At 36.0% G+C, this 25,599-nt stretch overlaps 2 protein-coding genes across 2 annotated transcripts; one reads left to right on the top strand and one right to left on the bottom strand.

Annotated features, from left to right (window-relative positions):
• Positions 1-12,535: 12,535 nt before the first annotated feature.
• Positions 12,536-17,084, bottom strand: LOC100795163 (ankyrin repeat domain-containing protein 13B). Its single transcript, XM_003556837.5, has 2 exons — positions 15,206-17,084; positions 12,536-13,095 (listed from the first exon to the last, which is right to left on the bottom strand). The coding sequence occupies exons 1-2, from the start codon at positions 16,565-16,567 to the stop codon at positions 12,811-12,813; spliced, it is 1,647 nt and encodes a 548-aa protein (XP_003556885.1). The 5' UTR covers positions 16,568-17,084; the 3' UTR covers positions 12,536-12,810.
• Positions 17,085-19,813: 2,729 nt separating this feature from the next.
• LOC102666477 (protein MAIN-LIKE 1-like) lies at positions 19,814-24,346 on the top strand. Its single transcript, XM_006606754.1, has 5 exons — positions 19,814-20,080; positions 23,041-23,364; positions 23,529-23,921; positions 24,024-24,188; positions 24,296-24,346. Exons 1-5 carry the CDS (start codon positions 19,814-19,816, stop codon positions 24,344-24,346), a joined length of 1,200 nt encoding a protein of 399 aa, XP_006606817.1.
• Positions 24,347-25,599: the final 1,253 nt, after the last annotated feature.

The raw sequence follows: 25,599 nt of genomic DNA, 5'->3' as shown, positions 1-25,599 counted from the left end.
TTCCTTATTGAATTGCTAGTGTATTGGCCAAGGAATTCTTAAGAGGATAAAATAATTTTGGTTTTTAAGAGGATAAGACCTTTTTGTTTTGAAAAAATCTAAGCAAATTCGTGTTCCAAGTCACATAGAAATAGACCTTTGATGGCCATGTGAAAACCATTTGAAAAGATGTGACCCTTGGAAATAATTTTCTGAAAATCTCCTCTGGTAATCGATTACAAGACTTGTGTAATCGATTACATGCTTTAAAATTTGAATCAAAATGTTTAGTAACTGCTAGTAATCGATTACCATCCATGTGTAATCGATTACACAGTGTAAAATTTGAATTCAAATTTCTAATAGCTGTTATAATTCATTTTGGCCACTGGTAATCAATTACATCCTCTGGTAGTCGATTACCAGAGAGTAAATCTCTTTGAAAAAGACATTTTTGCTTAAATTTCTTGGTCAAACCTTTTGCAGTTTCAATTTGGAATTCCCTTCCTAAAAACACTAGAGATCTTCTTGATGTTGTATCTTGTATTCTTGAATTAAACTTGAGAAGCGAATTTTCATAAGGCATCAAAACATCTCAATCATATGGCATCATCAAAACATCAAAGGCAAAGTCTTTGCTTCTACAACAACATTGTGGATGTCAAAGCTGACGGTAATTGTGAATATCAGTCGATTGTCGGTTTATTAGGTATGGGTGAAGAGTCTTGGTCGTTGGTGCGCAACCATTTGCTTAAAGAACTTGCCAAATTCTTAGATGACTATATCAAGCTCTTCGGTGACATAGACAGATTGAACGAATTAAGGAGGTCCCTACTTATTAATGGGTTAACCAAGGTATGTAATTTATGGTTTTCTTTTTAAGAATTAACTTTGACGTGTATATTTGTTTCATTCAGGTTACTATGGATAAGTGGATGGATATAACTGAGATGAGATATGTCATTGCATCAAGGTATAATATAATCCTTGTATCGTTGTCCCGACAACAAAGCATGACGTTCTTTCCTCTTAGAAGTCAACCACCAACATATTCTTCTATTCATCGCATAATTTGTATCGGTCACGTCTATGGAAATCATTTTGTTTAGGTACATTGAAGATAAATAGTGTTATTTTTAAATTTATGCAATCACTTGTGTACACTTGACTTATATATTGTTTCTGCATGTACAACAGGTTTATTTAAAAGACCGTTGTCCTTTACCGCCTCTAGCATTGTTATGGTCTAGCAATTGTCATCCTCAGGCAAAGCAGTGGCCAACTCCATATATTAGTAGAATGCAGCAGCACAGAAGCTTCATGATGTTCAAAAGAGACTATGTTGACATAAATGAAGACTGAACATTTACCTTGTAATGCTTGATCGTTATGAATTTTAATCGCACATTAGAGTTTTCTATCTTTGTAGTATAATTTTGACTTATTTTTTTGACGTAGAAATTAAAAGAAAAATATGTATCTGACATAGTTCCCATCAATATTATTTTAAGTAAGTTATGTAGCTTTGTATGTGTTTTTAATGTAGTAGTGATGTTGGTATAAATTAATTATCTTTGTATATTTGTTTAATTAATTTTGAATACATAGTTCCCACCAAGTTATCTAGCTTTCTATGTTTGTTTAATTAATTTTTACTTATTTTATTATTAATTATTACTTAAGGCACGTAGGTCAAATCTAATTTTATATTTTAATTTTAGGTGAAGATCATTCTTATTAATTATCTATGTTTGTTTAATTATTACTTAAGTAACTTAACTATCTTTCTATGTAGCTATATAAAATATATGATGCAATCCTACCTCGCAAGGGCATTAGATAGAAGACTCCAAAAAGATTGGGCCATAGATGCAAGAGAAGACCCTAGGGTTCTCATGAACCTTAGGGTAGATTTCGGGCACATGGGCTAAGTATGAACCCGCTTATCTTTGTACATATTAGATTAAGGTTTCATTATTTTTGGGCATTGTATTTAGGCTCCATAATATAGGTAAGGTACCCTAGAAATGTAGGATTTTTCAGCCCTTGTATTTTAGGGCACCTAGACTAGTTTTTGTATTAGGGGTAGTTTTGTAATTTCACATGCATTAAGTGAATATTTGATGTGTGTGGTTGGAAATAAATTTAATTGAATTGGGAGAAGCCCAATCCAATTAAATTTTAGATGGGGAGGTGAGCATTTGCTTGCTACACCCCATTGCTACATCATATAGTCACACTTTGTGCATGTCCTTCATGCTTTACATGCCTCATGACACCTAAGCACACTTAGTGGAGAATCTTGGACTTGATCTTGGATTAGTGAGCTGAACCGTAGCTAAAATTCACTAATCATAATTAGTGAAATTTTGGCTCCACAAATTCAATTTCAAATTCAAGTGAAATTTGAATAGAAATTCAAATTTCCCTCCAATTTTGTGTGACACTTAGGCTATAAATAGAGGCCATGTGTGTGAATTCATTTAAACTTTGATCATTTGAATATTAAACTTCAGATTTCAAAGCTCTTTTAGAGCATAAAATTTCGTTCTCTTCTCTCCCTCTCCCTTCATTCATCTCCTTCTTCCTCCAAGCTCTTATCCATGGCCTCCTATGGTGGTGAGCTTCTTCTAGACTAATCTTCTCCTTGAAGTGGCGTCTCCTCTCTCTCTTCCTTCTCCATTACGCTGCCATTCATCTTCCAAGAAGCAAAGGAATCCATTGATGAAGAAGATCCTAGGCCTACAAGCTCCAATGGAGCTTACACCATGTGGTATCAAGAGCATCTTCATCTATGTGATGTTCTTTTGCTTCCTCTATCTTTTTGTTCGGTGAATTCTCTTTAATTCCTTGTTCTTCATCTTATTATCCATGTATATCCTCCATTGTCTTGTGGTTTGGTGCTGTTTAGAGTAGATTCAAAAAAATAAACCGATTAAATCTTAGATCTACACTTGTTCTTGCATTTCTATGGTTCAAATTTTTAGATCTACTCTTGAATCATGTTTTTGTGTTGATTTTAGGTTCTATCACTTTTCATTCATAATATTATTGTGTTGAACCTTAGATCTAAGTTTTCTTCCAAAATATTGATTAGAAAAAAAAACACAAAAATCTAAGTGTAAATCACTTAATCCATGTTGTCTTAGAGTCATGTTTAGTCATAGTAATTGTCACATTATGTTCTAAGTTTGTGTTGAATTTTTATTTTGTTGATTGAATTCTAGATACATTTGTTCATGTATTCTTATAATTCTTAGCCTATCTTTTGAATTTTGAGTCTAATTCATGCATGTTATTTAGTTCATAACATGTTCTAAATCAATTCCTAGAAGTAGTCTTGTTGTTGAACTCTTTTTTTTGTTTTCTAAGTTTCCTACATGCTGCCTATGATGAAGTTGAGTTGTGGTGCTGAGTTGTGGCTGGATTTGTGAATCAAATAAGTCTTAAGCTCTCTTGAATTGTGTTATTCAAGATAATTGAGCATAAGCAAACACAAATTGTAACTATCCAAGCCTTAAGCAACATAAACACTACTCTTGATTTCTAGGTTGAAATCGTTGGTGCTGGCAGCTTGAACATACGAACTTGTATAAATTACTGGTAATTGGTCACTACGTGTTTTAAGCTGAAATTTTTATTCAATTTTCTAGACATCTGGAAAAAAATTATAAAAAAATAACAAAGCAATTTGGATTAAAGGAAAAAATAAGAAAAATCACACAAGTTTGCAGAAAAATCAGTGTCCAGGAAAAAAAAAGTGAAAGGGAAGTGTGCTTGTTGTTCTATAATTGGTGTCTATTTTATACCAATCCTAGTGCTGAAATTTCAATTGAAAATTATTGTGAAAACAAGTGCCAAAACTAGAGTTTTCTTGAGTCTTTTTTTCTTTTTAGTTTTTCTAGTCTACTCTAGAGCCATTCTAGGTTTCTCTTTGAGTCCTAGCTTGCTTTTGTGTGCTTTTCATTGCTTTAATTGTTGAATAATCCTTGAAAATTTGTCTTGTTAAAAATCTATTGATTTAGATTTCATTTCATATTTCTTGGTCTTTGGTTATTGCTTGTCTCTTTGTTTCCTTGTTTGTGAGTTGCCATATAGGGAATTGGAAAGGAGGATTGGTGTCTTACCTTGAAGAATTTGAGTCAAGAAGCAAGGGGCCAACCACCTTACGAGCTATTGGACTAAGAAGAACTCCAAATTGAGTGAAACACCAAAGAGAGAATAGCCACCACAATTGAGGACTTTTTTTTTTTTTTGTAATTTTGTATTTGGCAATTTTCTTTGCTTTCAAATTTTGTAACAAAAAGGCCTTTCATTGGAAGTAAGTTGGGAGCCTCCAATAGGTCACCCTACTTCCATTTGTGTGTAATAATTTTAGGCAATTTTCCCTTAGGATAGTGAGTATTTTGTTGGGAACCTTAAATGAGGTCATCCAAACACTTTTAGAATCCACCTAGTTTGCATTTCTTGCACTTAAATTTCTTGCTTACTTTCATAGCTTATTTCCTTTACTCTCCATTGTCAAACCGCCTAGGTAGCTTGCCTTTTACCAATTAGTTTTTACCTTATCTTTCACACCTCTTTTGGTGTTTATTTTGGCTAGTTTCAACCATAGTTTCTTTTACCTTTTGTTTTCAAACCCCTAACAAGAAAGAACCATAACTTAGAAACCAACATGAGTCTTCATTCTTCATCTAGTGTTAATGGTGAGGGTTTTACTCCTAAGGACCCCTTGTATAAGATATTAGATGAGTTGAAATCCCTTACGTTGTGGAAAGAAAAACAAGAGAGAAAAGAAAAAGGAAAAAAAGTGTGGAAGAAATAAGTCAAGATGAAAAAGAGAAAATAAGGGAAGAAGAAAGAAGGAAAATACTAAAAGAGTTAAGAAAAGAAAAACATGCCTCCTCTAGTAGTCATAATAACTCTTGCAAGAGCCTAAGTGAAGAACTTCATGACTATTATGAAGGAAGACATAGGTCACATCTTAGACCTCACTCCCATGGGAGAGAAAAGAAAAGAAATCCTCAAGAGGCTAACATTAACCTCCCATACTTCCATGGGAAGGACAATGTAGAGGCTAACTTAGATTGGGAAATAAGGGTAGAGCAACAACTTAAAAGGAAGTCTACTTCAAAATTTTATGGATCTCACTCTTATCCAAAGAAAGACCAAGGTCAAGGCATCTTAGGGGTGACACCTTCTAAGCCCAAAAATGATAAGGGGAAGACAATAGAAAAGTAACCCCCTAAGGCTAGTATGCAAGAGAAGACTAGCTCCATGAAGTGTTTTAAATGTCTTGGAAGAGGACACATTACTTCTCAATGCCCCACCAAGAAAACCATGATTATGAGGGGCCAAGACATTTATAGTAGCCAAGATGAGGTTACTACTTCACCTTCTTCTAGCGAAAGTGAAGAAGAAAAAGGGAAAGAATCTAGTGAAGAAATCTATTCCCAAGAAGAAGGACAACCTTTAATGGTTATGGATGAGTGTAAGGAGTTAAGTGTCTCCTCCAAGAGGTTAGCTAAGAAGGAAAGTCAGTTTGAAATAAAGACAAATATTAAAGAAACTTACCCTCTTAGACAACCTCCACATTTTCTCCTTTGTAAAAAGACACTTGTTAGCACTGCCACACCTCTTAGGCTTGAGTTTATTCCTCAAGTAAAAGAGTTGTTGCATGAGGGTTTGGTTCACAAGAGCTTAAATCCTTGTGCTTTGTTGGTGCCCAAAATAGGTATTATTAGGCATCAAATCCCTAAAATAGGTGGTATGATGAATGTTTTGAGTGGTGCAACCCTCTTTTGTAAAATCACTCGTGCACCCAACATCTTCATGATTTGTGTACATAGGGACTCATTAGGTAAGTTTGTTCTTATTTTTAGTTTCAATACAAACTAAGGTACTTATATGGGACACCTTAGGTTTGTCATACTTTTTGGTAGAAATAATCAACATGAAAATACATAAAAAGGTATTTTTTATTGCATTACTTTTCTTAATTTTTTAAATAGTGATCAATGGGTTCCCATGAACCCTAAGAGAATAAAGGTCATTCCTGAGTGGCCCACTCCACCAAGTGTAAGAAAAATTTGGGGCTTCCATTTACAAAAGGTTTGTCCCATATTTTTTTTATACTTGTAGCACCACTCATTGAGTTGGTGAGGAACCATGTTCCTTCGTGGGAAGATGCCCAGGAAATGGGTTTTCAGACCTTACCTTATTTCAACATACCAAACACCACTAATACATATGTTTTTGTTCTTTTTTCAGGTGTTGCAGAAAAAAACCCAGAGTTTCAAGAACCTTGGGATTTGAGGTCAAATCCTTTTCAAGGGGGAGGGAATGATGCAATCCTACCCCGCAAGGGCATTGGATAGAAGACTCCAAAAAGATTGGACCATAGATGCAAGAGAAGACCCTAGGGTTCTTATGAGCCTTAGGGTAGATTTCGGGCCCATGGGCTAAGTATGAGCCCGCTTATCTTTGTACATATTAGATTAAGGTTTCATTATTTTTGGGCCTTGTATTTAGGCTCCATAATATAGGTAAGGTACACTAGAAATGTAGGATTTTTCAGCCCTTGTATTTTAGGGCACCTAGACTAGTTTTTTGTATTAGGGGTAGTTTTGTAATTTCACATGCATTAAGTGAATATTTGATGTGTGTGGTTGGAAATAAATTTAATTGAATTGGGAGAAGCCTAATCCAATTAAATTTTAGAGGGGGAGGTGAGCATTTGCTTGCTACACCCCATTGCCACATCATATAGTCACACTTTGTGCATGTTCTTTATGCTTTACATGCTTCATGACACCTAAGCACACTTAGTGGAGAATCTTGGGACTTGACCTTGGATTAGTGAGCTAAACCATAGCTAAAATTCACTAATCATAATTAGTGAAATTTTGGCTCCAAAATTTGGCTCCACAAATTCAATTTCAAATTCAAGTGAAATTTGAATAGAAATTCAAATTTCCCTCCAATTTTGTGTGACACTTAGGCTATAAATAGAGACCATATGTGTGTATTCTTTTATACTTTGATCATTTGAATATTAAACTTTAGATTTCAGAGCACAAAATTTTGTGCTCTTCTCTCCTTCTCCCTTCATTCATCTCCTTCTTCCTCCAAACTCTTATCCATGGCCTCCTATGGTGGTGAGCTTCGTCTAGACTCATCTTCTCCTTGAAGTGGTGTCTCCTCTCTCTCTTCCTTCTCCATTCCGCTGCCATTCAACTTCCAAGAAGCAAAGGAATCCATTGATGAAGAAGATCCTAGGCCTACAAGCTCCAATGGAGCTTACACCAATATAATAGCTTGTGACGTCATTAATGGTTACATAATTTAAAAATAAGTTTTTAACGTTAACCCTAATATTTAGACGAATTAACATAAAATTAAAATTATAAACCAAAATAAGTTAAAATATCCAAAATGTTGACTTAAAAACAAAATGTTTTGAAATACAAGAAAATTATAAACATCGTCCAAATATGAAAATTTAAAGTGTAAAAAAACTATGGCTAATCCGTACGTCGCCTTCGTCGAGTCCTCACATACACATTACCATCTGGTGTGACACCCCTAGCAATCCTGATGCAATCTTCCATGACCTCGTGTCGTGCCTATCGTGACTATCCTAAGGTTGAGCAGACACTCCAACCTTTCAGCGATCGCTTGGCAAGCATCATATGCAATTAAAAACAACCAAAATAGTATTCCGATAACTGAAATAAATGACATTTGATAAAACAATCCAAATAGTAATACTTACCACTACATGTCTAGGCTGCTCCATATCAGAAGAGGCATGTGCCGGTGCTACTGCTGGTGCCACTGGGACCTAAGGGATATGTGGATCCACAAATGAGGCATCTTGCGTCACAAGTGGATGTCATGGCAGATCTGAAGGTTGTGCCACTGTCATGAAAGGATGAAAATTGAGGAAGAACTAGTCCATGTACTCGAATGCACACTGTCCTGACATGACACAAATCTGACCCGATGGTGCAAGATGGTTTGAGTAGTGCATCCACATGTCGTCAATTTCATCAAATGAAACCCAGGAATCTATAGCCTCTGCAGGAATACTTTGCACATATCCGAACTGGTGCATGACCCTCTTTGGTCTATGTCTCACGACGATTAGTCCCCATCGTAGATGACCAGAGAAGCATGAAATCAAATCAAACTCTCGAATGGCTCGATGCTCACCTTAAGGCATCCAGCAAACATCAGGAATCCTGAGTCCATCTAGATGTTGCATGTACGTCGATGCAGATATGGACTTCAAAGAAGCCTTTGTAGCAATCCACCGACATGCACGTGGTGAGAGGTCATCGTAGTTCGGATCAGTCAAACACTCTGCAACTGAGAGAAAATGCTAATATATCCAACACTACAAAGATTACATCAAAATCATACAAATGTCAAATGAACATCTTAAAAACATATTAATTACTTGTAACAGAGTGATGTAACCAGCAAGTTGTTGGCCACCGCTCCTACAAACATCACTCAAATGATCGTACATATGCACTAGGGCGACAACTCCCCATGCATAGCTTCCACTCTGACTGAAGTCACGGAAAGCGTCTAAGAAGACAACATGAACATGGGTTGCACTCTTGTTAGCAAAAAGAGTGCAACCTAAGAGATGCAAAAGATAGGCACGAGCTACAGCAGTCCAATGTCCGGCCTGACATCTCCTCTGATAAATATCTCGTAGCCAAGATAGGCGTACATATGCCCCATGACACTGTGTTGCCTCAGCCCTAGCTTCCTCTCCTGAGACCTCAAGTAACTCCACCAACATCAACACAACTTCGTCGACGTGCAGAGGCTCGAAGGTATGGAATGTGCTAATAATGGAAGATGAAGCAGAGACGCCACATCATCCAGGGTGATGCTAACCTCACCAACAGGAAGATGGAAACTGCTAGTTTCCTTATGCCACCTCTCCACAAAAGTGGATATAAGTCCCTGATCGCTAGTGTCTACTGAACATGCAATCATAGGACTTAATCTTGTGGCAGCAACTAGCCCTTCAATTTCAGGAGCAGGCCTTCCGAATTTCTGAACCGTCCCATGGGAGGATAACTTCAATTCAGGACGTTCCTGAATTGAAGTATAAATGAACAGACAATTTATAAACATAATAATTTAAATGATGACAAATTTCAATTATAAGAAATACTTAACAAATAAGTTTACTTAAAAATTTTAAATACCTTTTCGTTCCATACAAGGTATGCAACATGGTCACCATACTCCGTAACCACTGATGGGTCACGCGGCCCACCTAGAAATCCCTCAGCATCATGACCAGCGTCTGCACCATGTGCATGTACGTCTCCAACTACCACTGGCTCATCCTCAACAATAGGGGCAGCTTCCCATTGCCTACGTGCCGATGTTGTAGGCCTTCGCCACTGGGGAACATCATCTGAATCATGATGATCCTCTCTCCCCAGGGCTCTGCCTATAACCCTACCTAAGGCACGACCTAAGCCTCTAGTTCTAACCATGATCTGTAAATGTTGATGCACAAATTCCATTACTAAACCACACAAATTCATCACAATGAATTAATCTATAGCCAAGCAAGATTTTGAACTACTCTATAAGGAATTATCTATATTTCAACCAAGAAATTAATCTATAGTCACTGTGTGTTAATCTTTTGCAGACTAAAAGTAATTTGATTTTCAAGAGCGTATAAGCTCTATAGTGTGTGCTTGTGCTCGTAAGTTGTTTTGATTTTCAGTTCATTTTGGAAAGTCTTATTCCAAATCTATAGATATTTTCATTTATGAGATTTTGAACTTTTTTGCTTATTGGAAATTGTTTGAAGCAAGACTAATTGATGACAACATGTTTGGGATTGACAACTTCTGTTGGATCTCTACAAAAGCAACATTAGAAGCTTCAAAGCATCCGCGGTTTTTAATTCTCCAGACAGGCTTGGGACATTTATTGGTTGTTTTGCTTTTAGACTGGCTTGTTTTGCTTTTAGGACTTAAGTTTTGCTTTTAGGATTTATGTTTTGCTTCTTTTAGGGGCAAACGAAACCTGAGGAGATTTGGGTTATAGGGGTGCTCCTCGTGTACCTCAGGTTCGATCTTAAACTAAAGTTGAGCATGTTGTTCCTATTTTATCATTAGCCTGCCATTATTACCATTCTTATATGTCTACTTGTGTGTCAAATTTTCATATTTTCTAATGACACACATATTTGGTATATAATGCATGATTTGAAACTATTCTCACATTTCAAGATAGTGATTTCACAGATGTTTATTACTTGTAACTCGTAAGTCAGTCATATGTACAATTTTTAAGGCGATACTAACTTAGTAAACTAAAATATCTAAAACCAATATCAACTAGTTCAAAGAATTCAAACATAATACAATAGAAATCCTCAACACTAACCCTAAACAATCATCAGTAACCCTAAACCATCAACATTAACCCTAAATCCTAATAACAAACATTTTTCAAAACAAAAATACTTATTTACAATTTTTTTTTTAAAAAAATGTACATACGGGTCAAGTTGATCCGTATGAGGCTTGCATATCAACTTGATCCCTAAACCTCATATGGATCAACTTGATCCGTATGTACAAACCTACAAAATACTTCATCCGTAAGCCTAAACCTATTTCCTACAAACAATTGTGGATCAACTACATCCGTAACAAATTAAAAACAAGCAACGGAATCGACAACCATTAAAGTGGAGAATGAGCTTACCTCGTCGGTGGAGCACGTACACAATGCTGACGGAGGAGAAGAAGGATCAAAGCCCAACGAAAATGACATGGACGGAAGGGAAGAAGAATAGCGGCGGCACAAACGAAGGGAAGAGAAGAAGATTGACGGTGGCGCAAATGGAAGCTCACTGTGCTGGTGTACGAAGGCGTAAAATGGTGTTGGGTGCACCAAAATCTTTTAAATTAAGGCCAGGGGTATTTTTGGCCTTTCACATTAAATGCTGGGTACACCTAACATCACCCACGAATCAAACTAGACTAGGTCATAGGCCATAACAGGATACCTTGCATATTTTCACGTTTACCTCTGTCTATCTACTATGAATGATGATAAACCAAAGTGAATGTCTAAGAGTGTTGATTGAGAGAAAAATAAAAAAGAATAAGTGATGAATTGATTTTTTTATCAAAAAATATTTGTTAACTTTTTTTGTTAGTGTGATAGATTTAAACTCACAATCTCATTCTCATTTTTTTTGGTTCAACTATCACGTCAATCTTATAATTTTATTGATAAATTGATTCATCACTTATTCTTTAAGTGTGTATTTTTTTGGTTAAATTAGTTTATTAGTCTTCTAATATATTTTTTAGGTTTGATTTAGTCCTCTATTTTTTTTTAAATTCAATTTAGTTCTCTAATTTTTAAAATCGATTCAATTTGATCTTATTATCTAGATAGGGTAAAAAATGTTAAGAAAGTGCACTTTGTAAATGCTTAAAATCACTTAGTGACGATTTAAACTGTCACAAATTGCATATTTAAACGGTAGGACCAAATTGAACAGATTTTAAAAATTAAAAGATCAAATTGAACCCCAAAAAATTAGAGGACTAAATTGAATAAATTTTAAAAATTAAAGAAACAAATTGAACCCAAAATAAATAAAAAGTTGAACGTCAAAAATAAATTAGAGAAACAATAAACTAATTTAACCTATTTTTTAAGGTATGTGTGTGTTAGAAAGGAAATGAACAATGTAAATGATGAGTAAGTCTAGAGAATTTGTGTAATGATGTAAAAAAAGGAAAAATAAACTAATTAAAAATGAGCAATGTATATGATGAGTGTGAGTGGGCTTATAAATTATAATGTTGAAAAAGGAAAAAAAAAAGTGCATGATTATTAATTTTCAATTAAATTTATTATATTTAAGGCTTAATTTTTTTTATCTATCAATATGCTACTTTTTTTTAGTATATTAATTTTTTGTTTTTCATTATGATGTGATATTGTTACTAATGTGATATCAATGATGTGATACTCTTTGCTTGTTGGAACTTAGCAGCTATGCTTTTGTTCGTAGTACGAGTTCAAGATTTTTTGAAGAGAAAACGGGAAGGAGATGATATTGGTCTTTAATTTCTTTGCTCTTCGTGCCAATTAGGATAGATATATATTATATTAGAGTAAGCTTTAGAATTCATTTAAAAGATCGTGTAGTTTTTCATCATTCTTTCATTAATTATAAGTCTTCGTAGTTTTGCATTGATGTTCTTTTATAAACATAACCACAACCTCTCTTAGGATCTTAAGGTGTTACACTTTCATTTTGGGTAAATAAGTTAGATACATCATTGCCTTTATGCTACTGTATTTTCTACTTGCAAAAACTTGCTAGGCTATGAATGGAGGAACAAATCATAGGACATAACCTTTAAAATTGTGTGTAACTTTTCGTGGTTTAAGTGTGGTTTCTCCTAATCAACGTTTTAAATTGCAGTTACAGTTGTGTTTTGATCCCTGTCTCTATTTCTATCTGATAAAAATAAGTAAATAACACATAAAACTACAAAGGATGTGATAAAAATAAGGCCAGTACTTACAAATGATGGTTGATGTTAGTCACATGTGAAGTGAGTGAATCTAGCTATTACTTAATTTTTCTTTAATTTCTCACCTTTCCCTATCCTGAGAACACTTCACCTTTGGGTGAGAAGATTACCTCAACTTTTGGTTCACCTTCATAAAATTCCTATTTGAAATCTTTTTAACTTCGTTAGCTATTACATCCATGCATTTTGCCTATTCTAGTCCTCTCTCTTTTAACTTTTATTCAATAGTAATCCATTTAAAACCAGAGGGAATAGCAAACAGGTCCTCGGCGTCAAATATTTTACTACTAGATTCCGCACATGTCGTACTTGATCTAGAAGGGGTCTTTATCCACCCAAACCATGATGATGATGAGGAACGTTCCTCTTCTGGGTTCTCTTGGTCACCAGAAGTAGGACTAGATGGGGCTGATTCAAACTCATCTGCATTTTCATGTTGTATTTCTTCAAACTTTGTAAAAGTTACCAATACTCTAACAGTGGACACCACGGGAATGGCAACCTGAATTTGCAAAGTAAATGGAATGGATATATATAGTCATATACATCAACCAAAAAGTTATAAAAAAAAGGGAAAAGATCAAAGAAAAGCATGACAAAGATAGAAAAGAAATCATCAATACTATCAAATTTTCCCTTTTCATTATCCATGTTAGATTAAAAGTTCTTATCAAATAGAACATATATCTACAAAATGTAATATTAATCCAAAATTATTTATTAATATACATTAAAATTGATGCATTACTTTCAAAATATATATAAAAAAACCTTTTGCCATATTTCCATAGTTATTTAAATTTGACAAGAACAACTAAAGTAATATATAGTTATAATTCAACCGTTAGATCGATAAAATTACAATCTAAATAAAAGTTATTGATAGTGTAAAAATTTGTTTAACTCATATAGTACCAACTACCAACATTGGACTGTTGAATTAGTACTGTGGCAGGGATGCAAGGACCCATTAGACTAATAAAAATTCTATTGTGGAAAGTCTATGCAATACCTAAACCATTAAAGATACAATTTGTTTCGGATGATGAGACTAGAGCTAGATAAAATTACAGGTTAGGCGCAAATACTAGCACAGCAAGATGCCAAGGTTTAAATAACTCATTTTGGTGGTTAAATTAGATAAAACACCTTTTGCCACTTTTAGCGATGAGCACACAACTATCAATTGCAGACATATATACCTAAACAGTGGAAATTGAATAAAAAATCCATGTACATGTACATTGTATCATAATGCATAATAATTAATTGTTCTCATACTACTATCATTCAACAACGAAGTGCAGATTTCTCAAGCCAAATTCATGTTGAAATTTATGTTAGAGTCCTGAGCGAACTCTTGGTTTAGTTGAATTCTTCTTCTTAAACATCAGGTCATGTGTGAACAACTTTATTATCCTTTCATGCTATTTATATAGAGAACCAAGAAAACAGAGTTCTGATTTTCCATCCAATTAGAAATTTTTTGTTGGGAAAGTTCTAAAAACTAGTTTTGCGAAGGGAAAGAATGAATGCTCCAAATTATGATTTATGGTTGGATACATTCTCAAAATTCACTCCACTCTTCAATATTTTCATGTTCATCCTACCAGTACTAGGCATATCATTAATCTTTGACATAGCAAAGTGTGCTATTTGTATAAAGGCACTGGTAGCTGCAAAAGAAATGCACTAGATCTAACTAACTTCTACCTAATGCCTAAATGACAAGTTTTATATTTTTTTTTCACAATTCAATCATGAAAAAACATTTCAATATGCAGGCTAAAATGATCTTCATTCTTATATATAAAAAATAATAATTCTTCATTCTTCATGATTGAACTCTAGAGCTTTCTGATAATTTTCATGAAATACTCTATTGAAGAGACAAAGAGTCAAGTTGTCAAAGAAAAAGAGCAGAGTGAAAGACAACTAGTCAACAATCGAAGATGAGTTCATATCAGTTGCTATCAGAAGTCTAGCTCAAACATGTGCAGAGAACATTGTATAATACACCTTGAAGAATAGAAAAACACAATATCTACAATATCTACCATAACCAACACATGATGACAGATCATAAATAATAATAATAATTTTCTTGGGTTTGTGCCTAACTCAACCTCATAAGCTATCTCATAAGTGAGAATTGTCCCCCACTTATATACTCTATCTTAATACTATCACTTGCTGATATGGGACTTGGATTTTTATTCAGATAGAAGAAAGAGAGAGTAAGAGATATCATTATTGAGGAAATTCGACCCAACAGAAAATTACAGTTTACAGTTTAGTATATATAGCAGTTACTCAACCGTAACTGCCAACTACCCTGAGTTAGTTAGTGACAGCTGTAACACAGCTGTCCTAACTAACAAACTAACTACTAACTGTCTAACTACTAACTGTAGTTAGGCTTACAGCTTTAGGTAAAAAGAAAAATTACAATCGAGTAAGTATACTCCTATAGTACTGCATCAAGGAAAACAAGAGAGAAAGAACTAAGTGAAGATATGTTCACATGGAATTTTCAGATTCCAATGTCTCGTGCCAAGAAATTTTAGATGTCTAGTGAGATGCTCAAATCAAAGAACAGAGAGAGGACATACCTTGACTGGAAAGGATTCCTTTGGAAGTTTTGTTGTAAGGAGTTCTCTTAACCGACGGACCGCTTTAAGTTTTTCAGCAAGAATGTCAAGCATAGGTAGCAATTCATCAATTTTTAGTGGGAAGTTCTGGGAAAGCCAAAGAGCAGGCATCATCCCTCTCTTAAACTGGCTTTCACCCTTCTGGTTTACAAAATGCTCAGCAGGTTGTGCACTATTGGTTTTTCTCTCCTTGTGGTCTCTATGTCCACCAGACCTTCCTTTCTTTTCTTTCTTCGCACGATTGTGACTGTGGCCATTATCATCTGATGAATTCATTGCAGCTTCAAATTGCTTCCTTTCTTCATCTGTCAAAATGTCTTCAATTTTTCCATTGTCCTTCTTCTTAGTTTTCTTAGGAGCTGGCTTCGCCTCAGGTGGTGGAGCACCAGGGATCCTTCTGGATTTCACACTAAAAACCACATTTTGCATGTCATACACCTTAGCTTTCCATGGCCCCACCATTTCTTTTCTCTCCTTTCTCCTCCATGTTAACTGGGGAACAAGAAGTGCCTGACTCACATCAAGCCCTACCCTCCTCACTGATTCAGACCTAGACTTCTTAGCTAATGTGTCCTTAACATCTCTATCAGTGGGGGCATCTAAACTAGGTGAAACCACATATACTTTCTTCTCTTTGTGCAAGACTTTGAACAGCGATCCGGGAAATTTGCTCTCATCATCTGAAGTACCATCACCAAGGAAAAGAACGCTCTGATTAGACCTCTTGATTTTCAAACCATCAAAGCCGGCCAAAGTCATATCTGCCCTCATATTCCCACCCTTTTTCCAAATCTTGTAAGTATCCGAAGGTGCAATCCTCGAGATGAAAGGTATCACAGAACTCTCAAAATGAAATGAAATCTCCATGTAGAAGTCCTTCATCCTTCTCATAGTCCCTATATACCTAGGCAACCTTCTAAAATATTTGTTGTCAGGGTCATTCCAAGAGTACTTGATCATAACCATTGCTATTTTATCTTGTTTGTTAATGATAGCTTGCCTAACAGCAGTCCATCCTTCCTTGTTCTTCAACCTACCATTTGCCCCGGCATCCATGAGCATTTCAGTAGCAACAATGTCACCCAGTTTTGCAGCCATGTGAAGAGGGGTGTCACCATGTGGCACATCCCTCCTATCCACCACAACAGAGATGGCTGCAGCTTTCTCATCCTCAGCTATTGAAGCAGCCTCAGTTTTGATCTCAAGGGGGTTACCTAGTTTTGGGAGAACTCCAAGTATCTCCTTAAGACCAGCATGATCCTTCAATATTATGGCCTTGTGCACAGAACTATGAGCATATTCTGAGACATTAATGCCTGCCATGGCTCACAAATTAGAGGGTACCAAAACAAGTTTTTTTTCTCACACAATTACAGACACAAAAATTATGGAAAAAATTGGATTCAATTGTCAATTGCTCCAACCAGTAATCGGATTGACCACCGATTCGGCAATAGCATATGATTTCATAAAACTCTACGCTATCTGAATCAGGGGGAACTCAAGAAATGAAACAGATCCATTGACAATACAGGGAAAATTTGATGGAAAACGTGAATGGAATCAACCCAGTTATGATCACAAGCAAACAGCAGAATCAATATAACAATTAGGCCACAAGGGTCAAACCAAGCATTTGATGAGTCATACGTTTGTATTGGGAAACTCAAGAGTGAAATATGAGAAAAATCATGAAGAGGGGAAATTTCATTGAGAAAACAGTAATGGAAACTATTAAGTGAAGGGTAGATAAACATAGTTTGGAAGCAAAAGTCTTAGAATAGAAAAGATTATTTTAGACCAGCATGAGTGGATTCACGAGGGGCAGTGAGAAAATTCAACTCTCCCAAATTAAGCCATAGAGATTGAGGGGGAGAATTTTTTATTTTCATATTTATGCTGATTTTCAGAAAATATTTTAAATTTTTTTTCTTAGAACTTTCTATTTTATTATGCAGATATATAGAAAGGAAAATGAGTGTTGTTAGGTGCACCCAGCAAAATTTGTAAATGGCAAAAATGTCCCTGGCTTTTTTTTTTTTCATTATAAAAGCTTTTTTTCCTGCGCTTCACACAACTGCCATTTTTGTTCGTTGTTTTTCTGTTTTTGTGGTTTTCGTGCGGCATTGTCTCCGGTTCGTTGGTTCGTTGGTTCGTTGTGAACAGTTAGGTGCGGTGAAGGTGCGTTGCGATGGTCGGTGACGGCAAACGAGGTACGCAGACGGTGGTGGCCGTGTCGCGAACGTACGGATTACTTACGGATCAAGTTGATCCGTAAGAGTAACTATTTTTAAAATTTGATGTTTTCTGAATTTAGTTTCCATTTTTTTAAACTTATTAATTTGTTTGTATGACCATTTTTTGTTTGAGTTGGTTAGATGGACGAAGATGAGTGGATGTATGAAATAATGTCTGAATAAGCGGATATGGATTATGAAAATGAAGAAGCATGTGGTGAGAATGAACCACATGTTGATTGTTCCGATGCGTTCAATACTTCTCAGGTTATAATGTTAATGTTTGTCATAAATTTAATAAAATGAATACTGGTAGAAAACTTATATTATGTGGATTGCTTTGTAGGTGTTTGAGTGTTGAGATGATGTTTTGCGGTGGGCTCGATCCGTTTCTCATGAAAACGGATTTGTGGCGGTGATTTTAAGGTCGGATACAAACACAGGTAGTAGAGGAAGGACTACGTTTGTGTTAATTGACTTTGAAAGGAGTGGCGAGTATAGGTGTAGGAAAAAAGAATTTATCAGAAGAGACACTGGGATTAGGAAATGTGGGTGTCCCTTCAAGATTCGTTGCAAGCCAGTGGTTGGAGGAGAAGGCTGGATGGTGAAGTTGATTTGTGGAGTGCATAATCATGAATTGGCTAAGTCATTAGTTGAACATCCATATGCGGAGCGATTGACTAAAGCTGAAAAAACACTTATTGTTGATATGACGAAGTCCATGGTGAAGCCAAGAAACATTCTGCTAACTCAATTAGGTTGCTTCACTACTTACTCTAAATGACAGCAACAGCTACAAAAGACATTGGTAATAATAGAAGATATAAGACTAATCTTGGACATAATATTAAAACATCTACATCACTAAGCGGTCAAGACTCAAGACCTTTATTCTTGTCAACTAGATTCTACTAATTAAATTTGAATTTTAAAATGAGGCACAATAAGCCTGTGCATTGTCCTCATTTAAATTTTAATATGCACTCCAATGATGGCTTTCAGTAGAGTTGATCCATGACAGGCAATATATTCAACTAGGAAAGCAAATCAAATTATAAAAATATGTATTTTTCAACAAATAACAGTTTCAGGACCTAAAGGATTGTCCAATGCACCTGTTGTTTTCTGTATCAGATGTTATTGTTGTTGTCAAATCCATCATTGAGACTACTAAGGTCAAAATAAACAAAAAGTAACTTTTACTAAACATTGACTAACAGTCTAACACTGTACAATTAGTATACGCTTTTAAATCTATGCTTTCACCCATCTACTTGTTCAAGTTGACCTGTGACCATTAGATAACTAAACACCAAAATATCTGCCATATAAGAGAGGATTCATATGAGCATTTTCTTAGATCACAGAAATTGAAGTTGGTCCATGTGATATTGTTAAATGGTTAAGAAGGGTTGGTTTAGCATGTTTAAGCTCTTTTTATAGGACACACATTCCTCACAAGAGAAGATAAAATGTTCTGCCTCTTTGACTAAAATTCTTTTTCAGAAAATTATGCTACTCAAGAGACATAAACCCTTTTTTTTCATAAGGAGAAAAGAAGAAGGCTTGGATATTTGGGAGGGTTAAGACCAAGAGATTGCCTTCAATTACAACTCGAACTAGGCCAAGAGACCAAATTGTTGTGAACTAAATATATTGTGTATAGTAAACCAAAAATGTAGTGTCCATAGTAAAATTTAATTCAAACCAAAAAAGCCCCAACAAGTTCCAAGAATATAATATACAACATCACACTTAACAATGCTCTTGCTAAATTGACAAACCAAATTGTGACAACAATCTAATAAGAATCATCCAAATTTTAGGTATTATTTAATCTTCTACCAAAGTAATACACAATGTTGAAAAAAAATTCTATAATATATAAAGTACATACAATTCAGACTTCAAACAAACACCTTGTGAGAAAGAAACTCAATCCACCAACTTAATGAGTAACCTACAAATTTCAGAACAAAAAGACACCAAATTCAAATGTTATTGTATTATACAAATAATCCCCCAAATTTCAAAGTATTATAAACTAACCCTAAATCCTAATTTAAAAAAAACTCGCTATTATTTAAATATTTCCCAATTTTAAAAATTAAATATGAAACTTACGGATCAACTTGATCTGTAAGTTTCATCAATCATCTTACGGATTAAGTTGATTTGTAAGTTTCATCAAACATCTTACAGATCAACTTGATTTGTAATCTTCACTTATGCTAACTAGTTTTTACGGATCACTTAAAAAACGTTTACGGATTAAATAAAAATGTCGGCAATCGAAGACGAACAACTGCTTACCTCGACAATGCTGACACGGATGGAGAACACCACCCTCAAAATGCCTGGGCTACTCAAAACCAACGAGCACCACGATCACAGAACACAAACTCTCGGCATGGAGGAAGAAGACGACGCTCACGGGGGGAACACGACATGGAGGACCTCGACAGTGGGTCAAGCTTTTTTGAAACCAGCAACCACTTCATGCAAACAAAACGAAAGGAAGAAGAACGTGGCTGAGGTGAGGCCAGGAGTGAGAAAGGAGACCAAAACCACTTCACGCCAGCAAGAAGAAGAAAAAATGGTGAGAGGTCACGAGGAAGAAGAAGGCCAAAGCGGGAGGGAGGGAGGGAGAGAGATGAACCGTTCTTTTTTAAAAAAACTAAGCCAGGGGTACAAAGGTATTTTTGCATCAACTACTGGGTGCACCAGCAAAAATGTTGGATGCACCTAACAACACTCATGGAAAAGTTGTTGAAGTTTGACCCATTTAAATAGGGTGATGCAATGGCGAGTGCTGCTAGGTGCACCCAGCACTTGTTATGAAAAGGCCATAATTCCCCTAAGTACTTTTTTTAAAAAATAACCCTCGCCTCTCTCTCTCTCCCGCGCCGCGATTCTGCTTCTTCTTCCTCGGACCTTTCTGATTCTTCATTCTTCTGCTTCTTCTTCGCGTTTCTGCTTCTTCTTCATTCTTCTTCTTCGCGTGATTGCTGCCATTGTTGCTGTGATTAGGAGGAAGGTGTCGTGGTGCTTCTTCTTCGCATTTCTGCTTCTTCTTCGTCGTCCACCGTCGAGGGAGCTTCGTGACCGTCCACAGTCGAGGTAAGCACCGTGAACCTTTTCTTTTTTTCACCAGTGTTGCCGACGATGGCGTAAACCGCTATCGAAAAGTTGCTGTGCATTTTACAAATCACCTGATCCGTAAGCATGTTCCGGATCAAGTTGATCTGGAAGATGCTTACGGATCAAGTGATCCGTAAACTATTTGTTAGTAGTTCACGGATCACTTGATCCATAAGCATCTTCCGAATCAACTTGATTTGGAACATGCTTACGGATCAGGTGATCCGTAAAACTCACAGCTTCATTTTAATTGAAAAATTGTCAAATATTTGATACATTGTGAGCTTTTTTTGAAATTAGGAATTTTGGTTATTAGGATCACCTTTGAATGTATGCTAAATATTTGATAAATAATGCCATTTTGGAGAATATCTACTGTTTTAATTTGATTTAATGCAAATATGTAATTGCCTTTTATGTAATTGCCACTTAGAACTGAATATGGTATCGAAAAACTGATTCAAATGCCTAGACGACCTCAACAAATTAAGTTCAAAAAACAAATGCTTATGAATAAAACTCACATTCAAAAAACAAATGAGCCATATTTCTTCCTCCTTATTACAACCTTGGCACATTTTTTCTCTGGTAGAGATAGTACCTCTATATGTACCAAATTCTGTAAGGTTAAGGAATCTGATCTGGAGCCAACTTCTAGACAAATGCTTATAACAAATTATAAACAAATTTGTGTCCAATGATAAATGTGACACTAGAATCTTGTACAGAATTTTATTGAATAAATGATAGATGAATTGTCCTTGTATACCCACTTATCTGATTCATCATCTTTGAAAACCACTAGGCACAGAGCATGCCCTAACTCTCTAAGTAAATTCCTTTCCCTGATAAGTAATGGTCCTTTCTAGTGCCAATCCCAGATCAAAACTCCTCTCTCCAAAACATTTACATATATTTGACATTAAAACCTAAAAAGAATAAATTGAAATTTTATATAAACTATTTCTATTACCTACTTAGTCTAAATTAAAATTATATCAATTTCTATTAACTAATTTGTGTCTGTAGTTCAAATATTATGAGTTATAGGATAAACTTTTAGCCATTCTCTTTGCCATCGGTACTCAAATTCTTCTTATTCTCAAATAGGCTTAGTTTGACATGAATTCCACAAACAAAGATGAAAATAGAAGAAGAAAGTCGTTTATGAATAACCTAGGGCTATGCATCAAATTATTCAAAGAAGGGAAAGAAAAAGTGAAAAGTACATAAGTACATATTTGCATTTTGGTTTTAGATAGTGCATCCTATTGGGTATTCATTTGATATGAGTCATTTTCAATAAAAAAGAAAAAAAGAAATGAATACATCACCATCTTGCTAACATTTTCTTTCAAGTCTTTGTTGTTAATTTGGCATCTCATTAGTTTTGGTGGATTTGTTCCAAGATTGGAAGTTTTGAGATTGATTATGACCAGAAGCTTGTTGATTTTAGTAAGAGTATCAAATCGTTCAAGTAACAATAATGATAAGTAAAGTATCATTTCCTCATAGACTTATGCGATAATTGGGTAATAATTAGTAAATTTAATAGACTACAAGTGTAGAAAGATTAAGTAACCAAATTTTAAGGCAATTGCATAAAAATAAAAGAAGAAGAAAAAAGAAAATTAGTTGAGAAATCAATGAGATAACCTAAGTCCTTTTTTCGAACAGTTGGTATACACAAAAAATTGAGATGTAATCAATGAGAGAAATTTATCAGGGTTTAACTCCATAAAACCATCTTAACATGCAATCAATATTTTCTTATTAAAAAAAATGTTTGTTACCATCAGCCCATAATTTTATTTAAACCTTAATCCCATAAATGAGATAACCTAAGTCCTTTGATTCTACTATTAATCTCTTAAATTATTGTAACCAAAGTACTAGCTTTAGAAATAAAGTTTTTAATATGTTCGATTACATTAAACCCCAACAAAGGATGAATTTAGCTTCTCTTGACCATGGGGAAAATCAAACTTGATGAACAAGAAGTTGAAGAAGAATCCTTAAGGATAAACATTGCCTCCAATGTGCTCTCTAGTATTTTATCTTTCAAAAATCCCTAAGAACCCCTAATTTTCAGTAAGACACACCTTTTATATCCGTTGGGCTTTTTTTAAGTGGGCTTTTAAATCTTTACGAGTGTGCTTAGGCTGCACCAAATTTGCAAACTTGAGCATGAGCGATAAACATGCCTTCTAGCTTATGCTTAAGACATGTCCTCTCATTAGAACAAGATAAATTCTCACCCGATAAAAGCCTGACATGTGTAGCCTTTCTTGACATACATGTCCAACAATCAATGAAAGCCTGACAGCTTGTGTGACTTTCAGTCAATGAAATTTGCGTTAGACCAATGAAATTTGAGTGAATGAAATCAGTGATTGAATTTGCGGTACTCATTTGCAGATCATGGTTAGGATCAAAGGATTAGGTCGTGCCTTAGGTCACGTTACTGGCAGAGGTGTGGGCAGAGGAGATCGTGATGATTCCGATGATGCTCGACAGCGTCAACGGCCTACCACATCCGCATGGAGGCAGCGAGTCGCTGTGATTGTGGCGCACGATGAGCCAGTGGTCCCTGCGCCAGATGTTGAGGCTGATGTATTTCCGGATGGCCCGATGGCACCAGCTGATGTAGATGACATTGTGGCAGACATTCCTGCGGACACAGGCGTGGAGGCTGCTGAGGATGAGCATGAGGGATTTCCGGGTGGTCCGTGCGACCCATCTGTGTTGACCTAGTATGCAGATCACGTTGCTTGCAGCGTATGGACGGGAGAGGTATTTATAATATTTATTTTTAGTTACTTGTAAATTATACTTTATGATTGAAATTAGTTTTCCTTTAAATGATGATTTTCACGAATTTTGCATTCCTTTATACTTCAATTCAGGAGCGTCCTGAGTTGAAGTTATCCTCTCACGGGAGGAAGGTCCATAGTTTAGGCAGGTCTGTCCCTGCCATTGAGGGACTCGTTGTTGGGACAGGACTAAGTCCTCTGATCACGTGTTCAGTAGACACTGGCGATCGGGGACTTTTGTCCTCGTTTGTGGAGCGGTGGCACCGGGAGACGTCTAGTTTTCATCTACCAGTGGGAGAGCTCACGATCACGCTGGACAATGTCTCCTCGCTTCTCCATCTGCCCGTGGTTGGCGACTTGCACGCCTTTCAGCCCTTGCACGTGGACGATGCGGTTCAGATGCTGGTAGACTTATTGATGGTCTCTGCAGAGTCTGCCAGGGCTGAGATAACCCAGTATCGTGGATCGTACGTACGCCTGCAATGGGTACGTGACATATACGAGCGTTGATGCTAGGCAGGTCATTGGACAACTGAAGCTCGCGCATATCTTCTTCATCTTCTGGGTTGCACTCTGTTTGCTAACAAGAGTGCAACTAATGTTCATGTTGTGTACTTGGAGGCCCTTTGTGACCTCAGTATGACGGAGAGGTATGCCTGGGGAGTGGCTGCTCTGGTGCATATGTACGACCAACTGAATGATGCATCTATCAGCCACAGCCAACAACTTGGCGGTTACATCACATTGTTGCAGGTAACAAATATGTTTTTCATTCGTTCAGGTTCAACAATGTTCAACTTAAAATTTTGTTAGATAGACTTTCTTTATTAATGTTTATCATTATGATGTTACATTTGTAGTGTTGGATTTACGAGTATTTTCCGTCAGTCGCGGACTCCACTACTGATTAGGAATACGACGAAGATTCCCCGCGTGCGTGTAGGTGGATTGCGACGAAGAAGACCATGAAGAGCATACATAAACCGGCGTACAGGGAGCGCCTGGACCAACTCCAGATTCATGAACTCATATCATGCTATTCTGGTCTCTTGCGTTGGGGGCCTGTTGATGTTTATTACAGACCAGAGATGGTCGTGCGGCAGTTTGGATACACGTAGACCATTCCTGCTCCTCCTGTTGATTCATGGGTGTCGTATGATGATATACACGACAGGTGGATGCACTACTCGGATCATATTGTTCCAGCAGGTGAGGTGTGCGTTGTGCCAAGTCAGTGTGCCAGTGACTACATGGACTGGTTCTTCCACATCTCGCATCCTTTCATGACACCAGGCCACGCATCAGATCCTCTGCCTGATGGTCACGCCCCGCAACCCCGAGTCGTCCCTCAGGCCCCGCAGATGGATATCCCTCACGTGTCAGAGCCAAGAGCATCGTCGACATCTGTGGAGGAGCCTAGACATGCAGTGGTAAGTAATACTAATAATTTACGTCATTTATCTCAATATTTGCATAATAATTTGTGTAATCTATTTGTTTTGTATGTAACGGGAAGTTTGTGATGACATTGCTGTGAGGTTGGAGCGCCATCTGAGTCTAGGGGTGGTCACACCAGGCTCATCGACACATGAGGTGATCGAAGAATGCATCAGGATGGCCAAGAATGTGACATAGGACCATCTAGTATATGTTAGGTCTAGACGCAGGCGGCGCACGGATCAGGCGTAATTTATTTACATATTTTATATTGATATTCCATGTATATACAGATATTGTACATGAACTCATTTCATTAGTATTGTTGGTTTTATTTATTTTCATTAGTAATGTTAGTTTTATTTATTTCCATTGATTGTGTATTCCATTTGTGTCTATATACACGCGTGTTATTAAAATGGTCTAGTTAATTTAGTTATAGTATATGTAAATTATTATAAATGGTCTAATTAACTTAGTTTACCAACTAATAAAAAGTAATTTTAAATAAAACTTTAAATATAATTGAAATAAAGAAATTGAAAAGGGTGTAGAAAAAAATAAATTAAACAAAAAATGGACATCATTCGTTATCTAAGATCCTTATTTTATATAACGTACTAATATTTTTAAATTCTCTTATAATTACTATTTTCCCTCCTATACTAATGATCATGTAAAAAAAATGTATTATAAAATAGTTAATATTTTAATTTTTAATATAATA

Source organism: Glycine max, chromosome 20 (assembly GCF_000004515.6).
Source record: "Glycine max cultivar Williams 82 chromosome 20, Glycine_max_v4.0, whole genome shotgun sequence".
Taxonomy (NCBI): domain Eukaryota; kingdom Viridiplantae; phylum Streptophyta; class Magnoliopsida; order Fabales; family Fabaceae; genus Glycine; species Glycine max.
This window is presented reverse-complemented; position numbering and strand designations above follow the sequence as displayed.

What these genes read in the sequence shown, in the direction of transcription:
- LOC100795163 (XM_003556837.5), bottom strand. Translation starts at nt 16,567, where the DNA reads ATGGCAGGCATTAATGTCTCAGAATATGCTCATAGTTCTGTGCACAAG. An exon ending in AGGAATCCTTTCCAGTCAAG is followed by an intron (nt 13,096 to 15,205) that starts GTATGTCCTCTC and finishes TTGCAAATTCAG; the next exon opens with GTTGCCATTCCCGTGGTGTC.
- LOC102666477 (XM_006606754.1), top strand. Translation starts at nt 19,814, where the DNA reads ATGGAGAACACCACCCTCAAAATGCCTGGGCTACTCAAAACCAACGAG. An exon ending in AGCAAGAAGAAGAAAAAATG is followed by an intron (nt 20,081 to 23,040) that starts GTGAGAGGTCAC and finishes ACTCATTTGCAG; the next exon opens with ATCATGGTTAGGATCAAAGG. An exon ending in GTTACATCACATTGTTGCAG is followed by an intron (nt 24,189 to 24,295) that starts GTAACAAATATG and finishes TTACATTTGTAG; the next exon opens with TGTTGGATTTACGAGTATTT.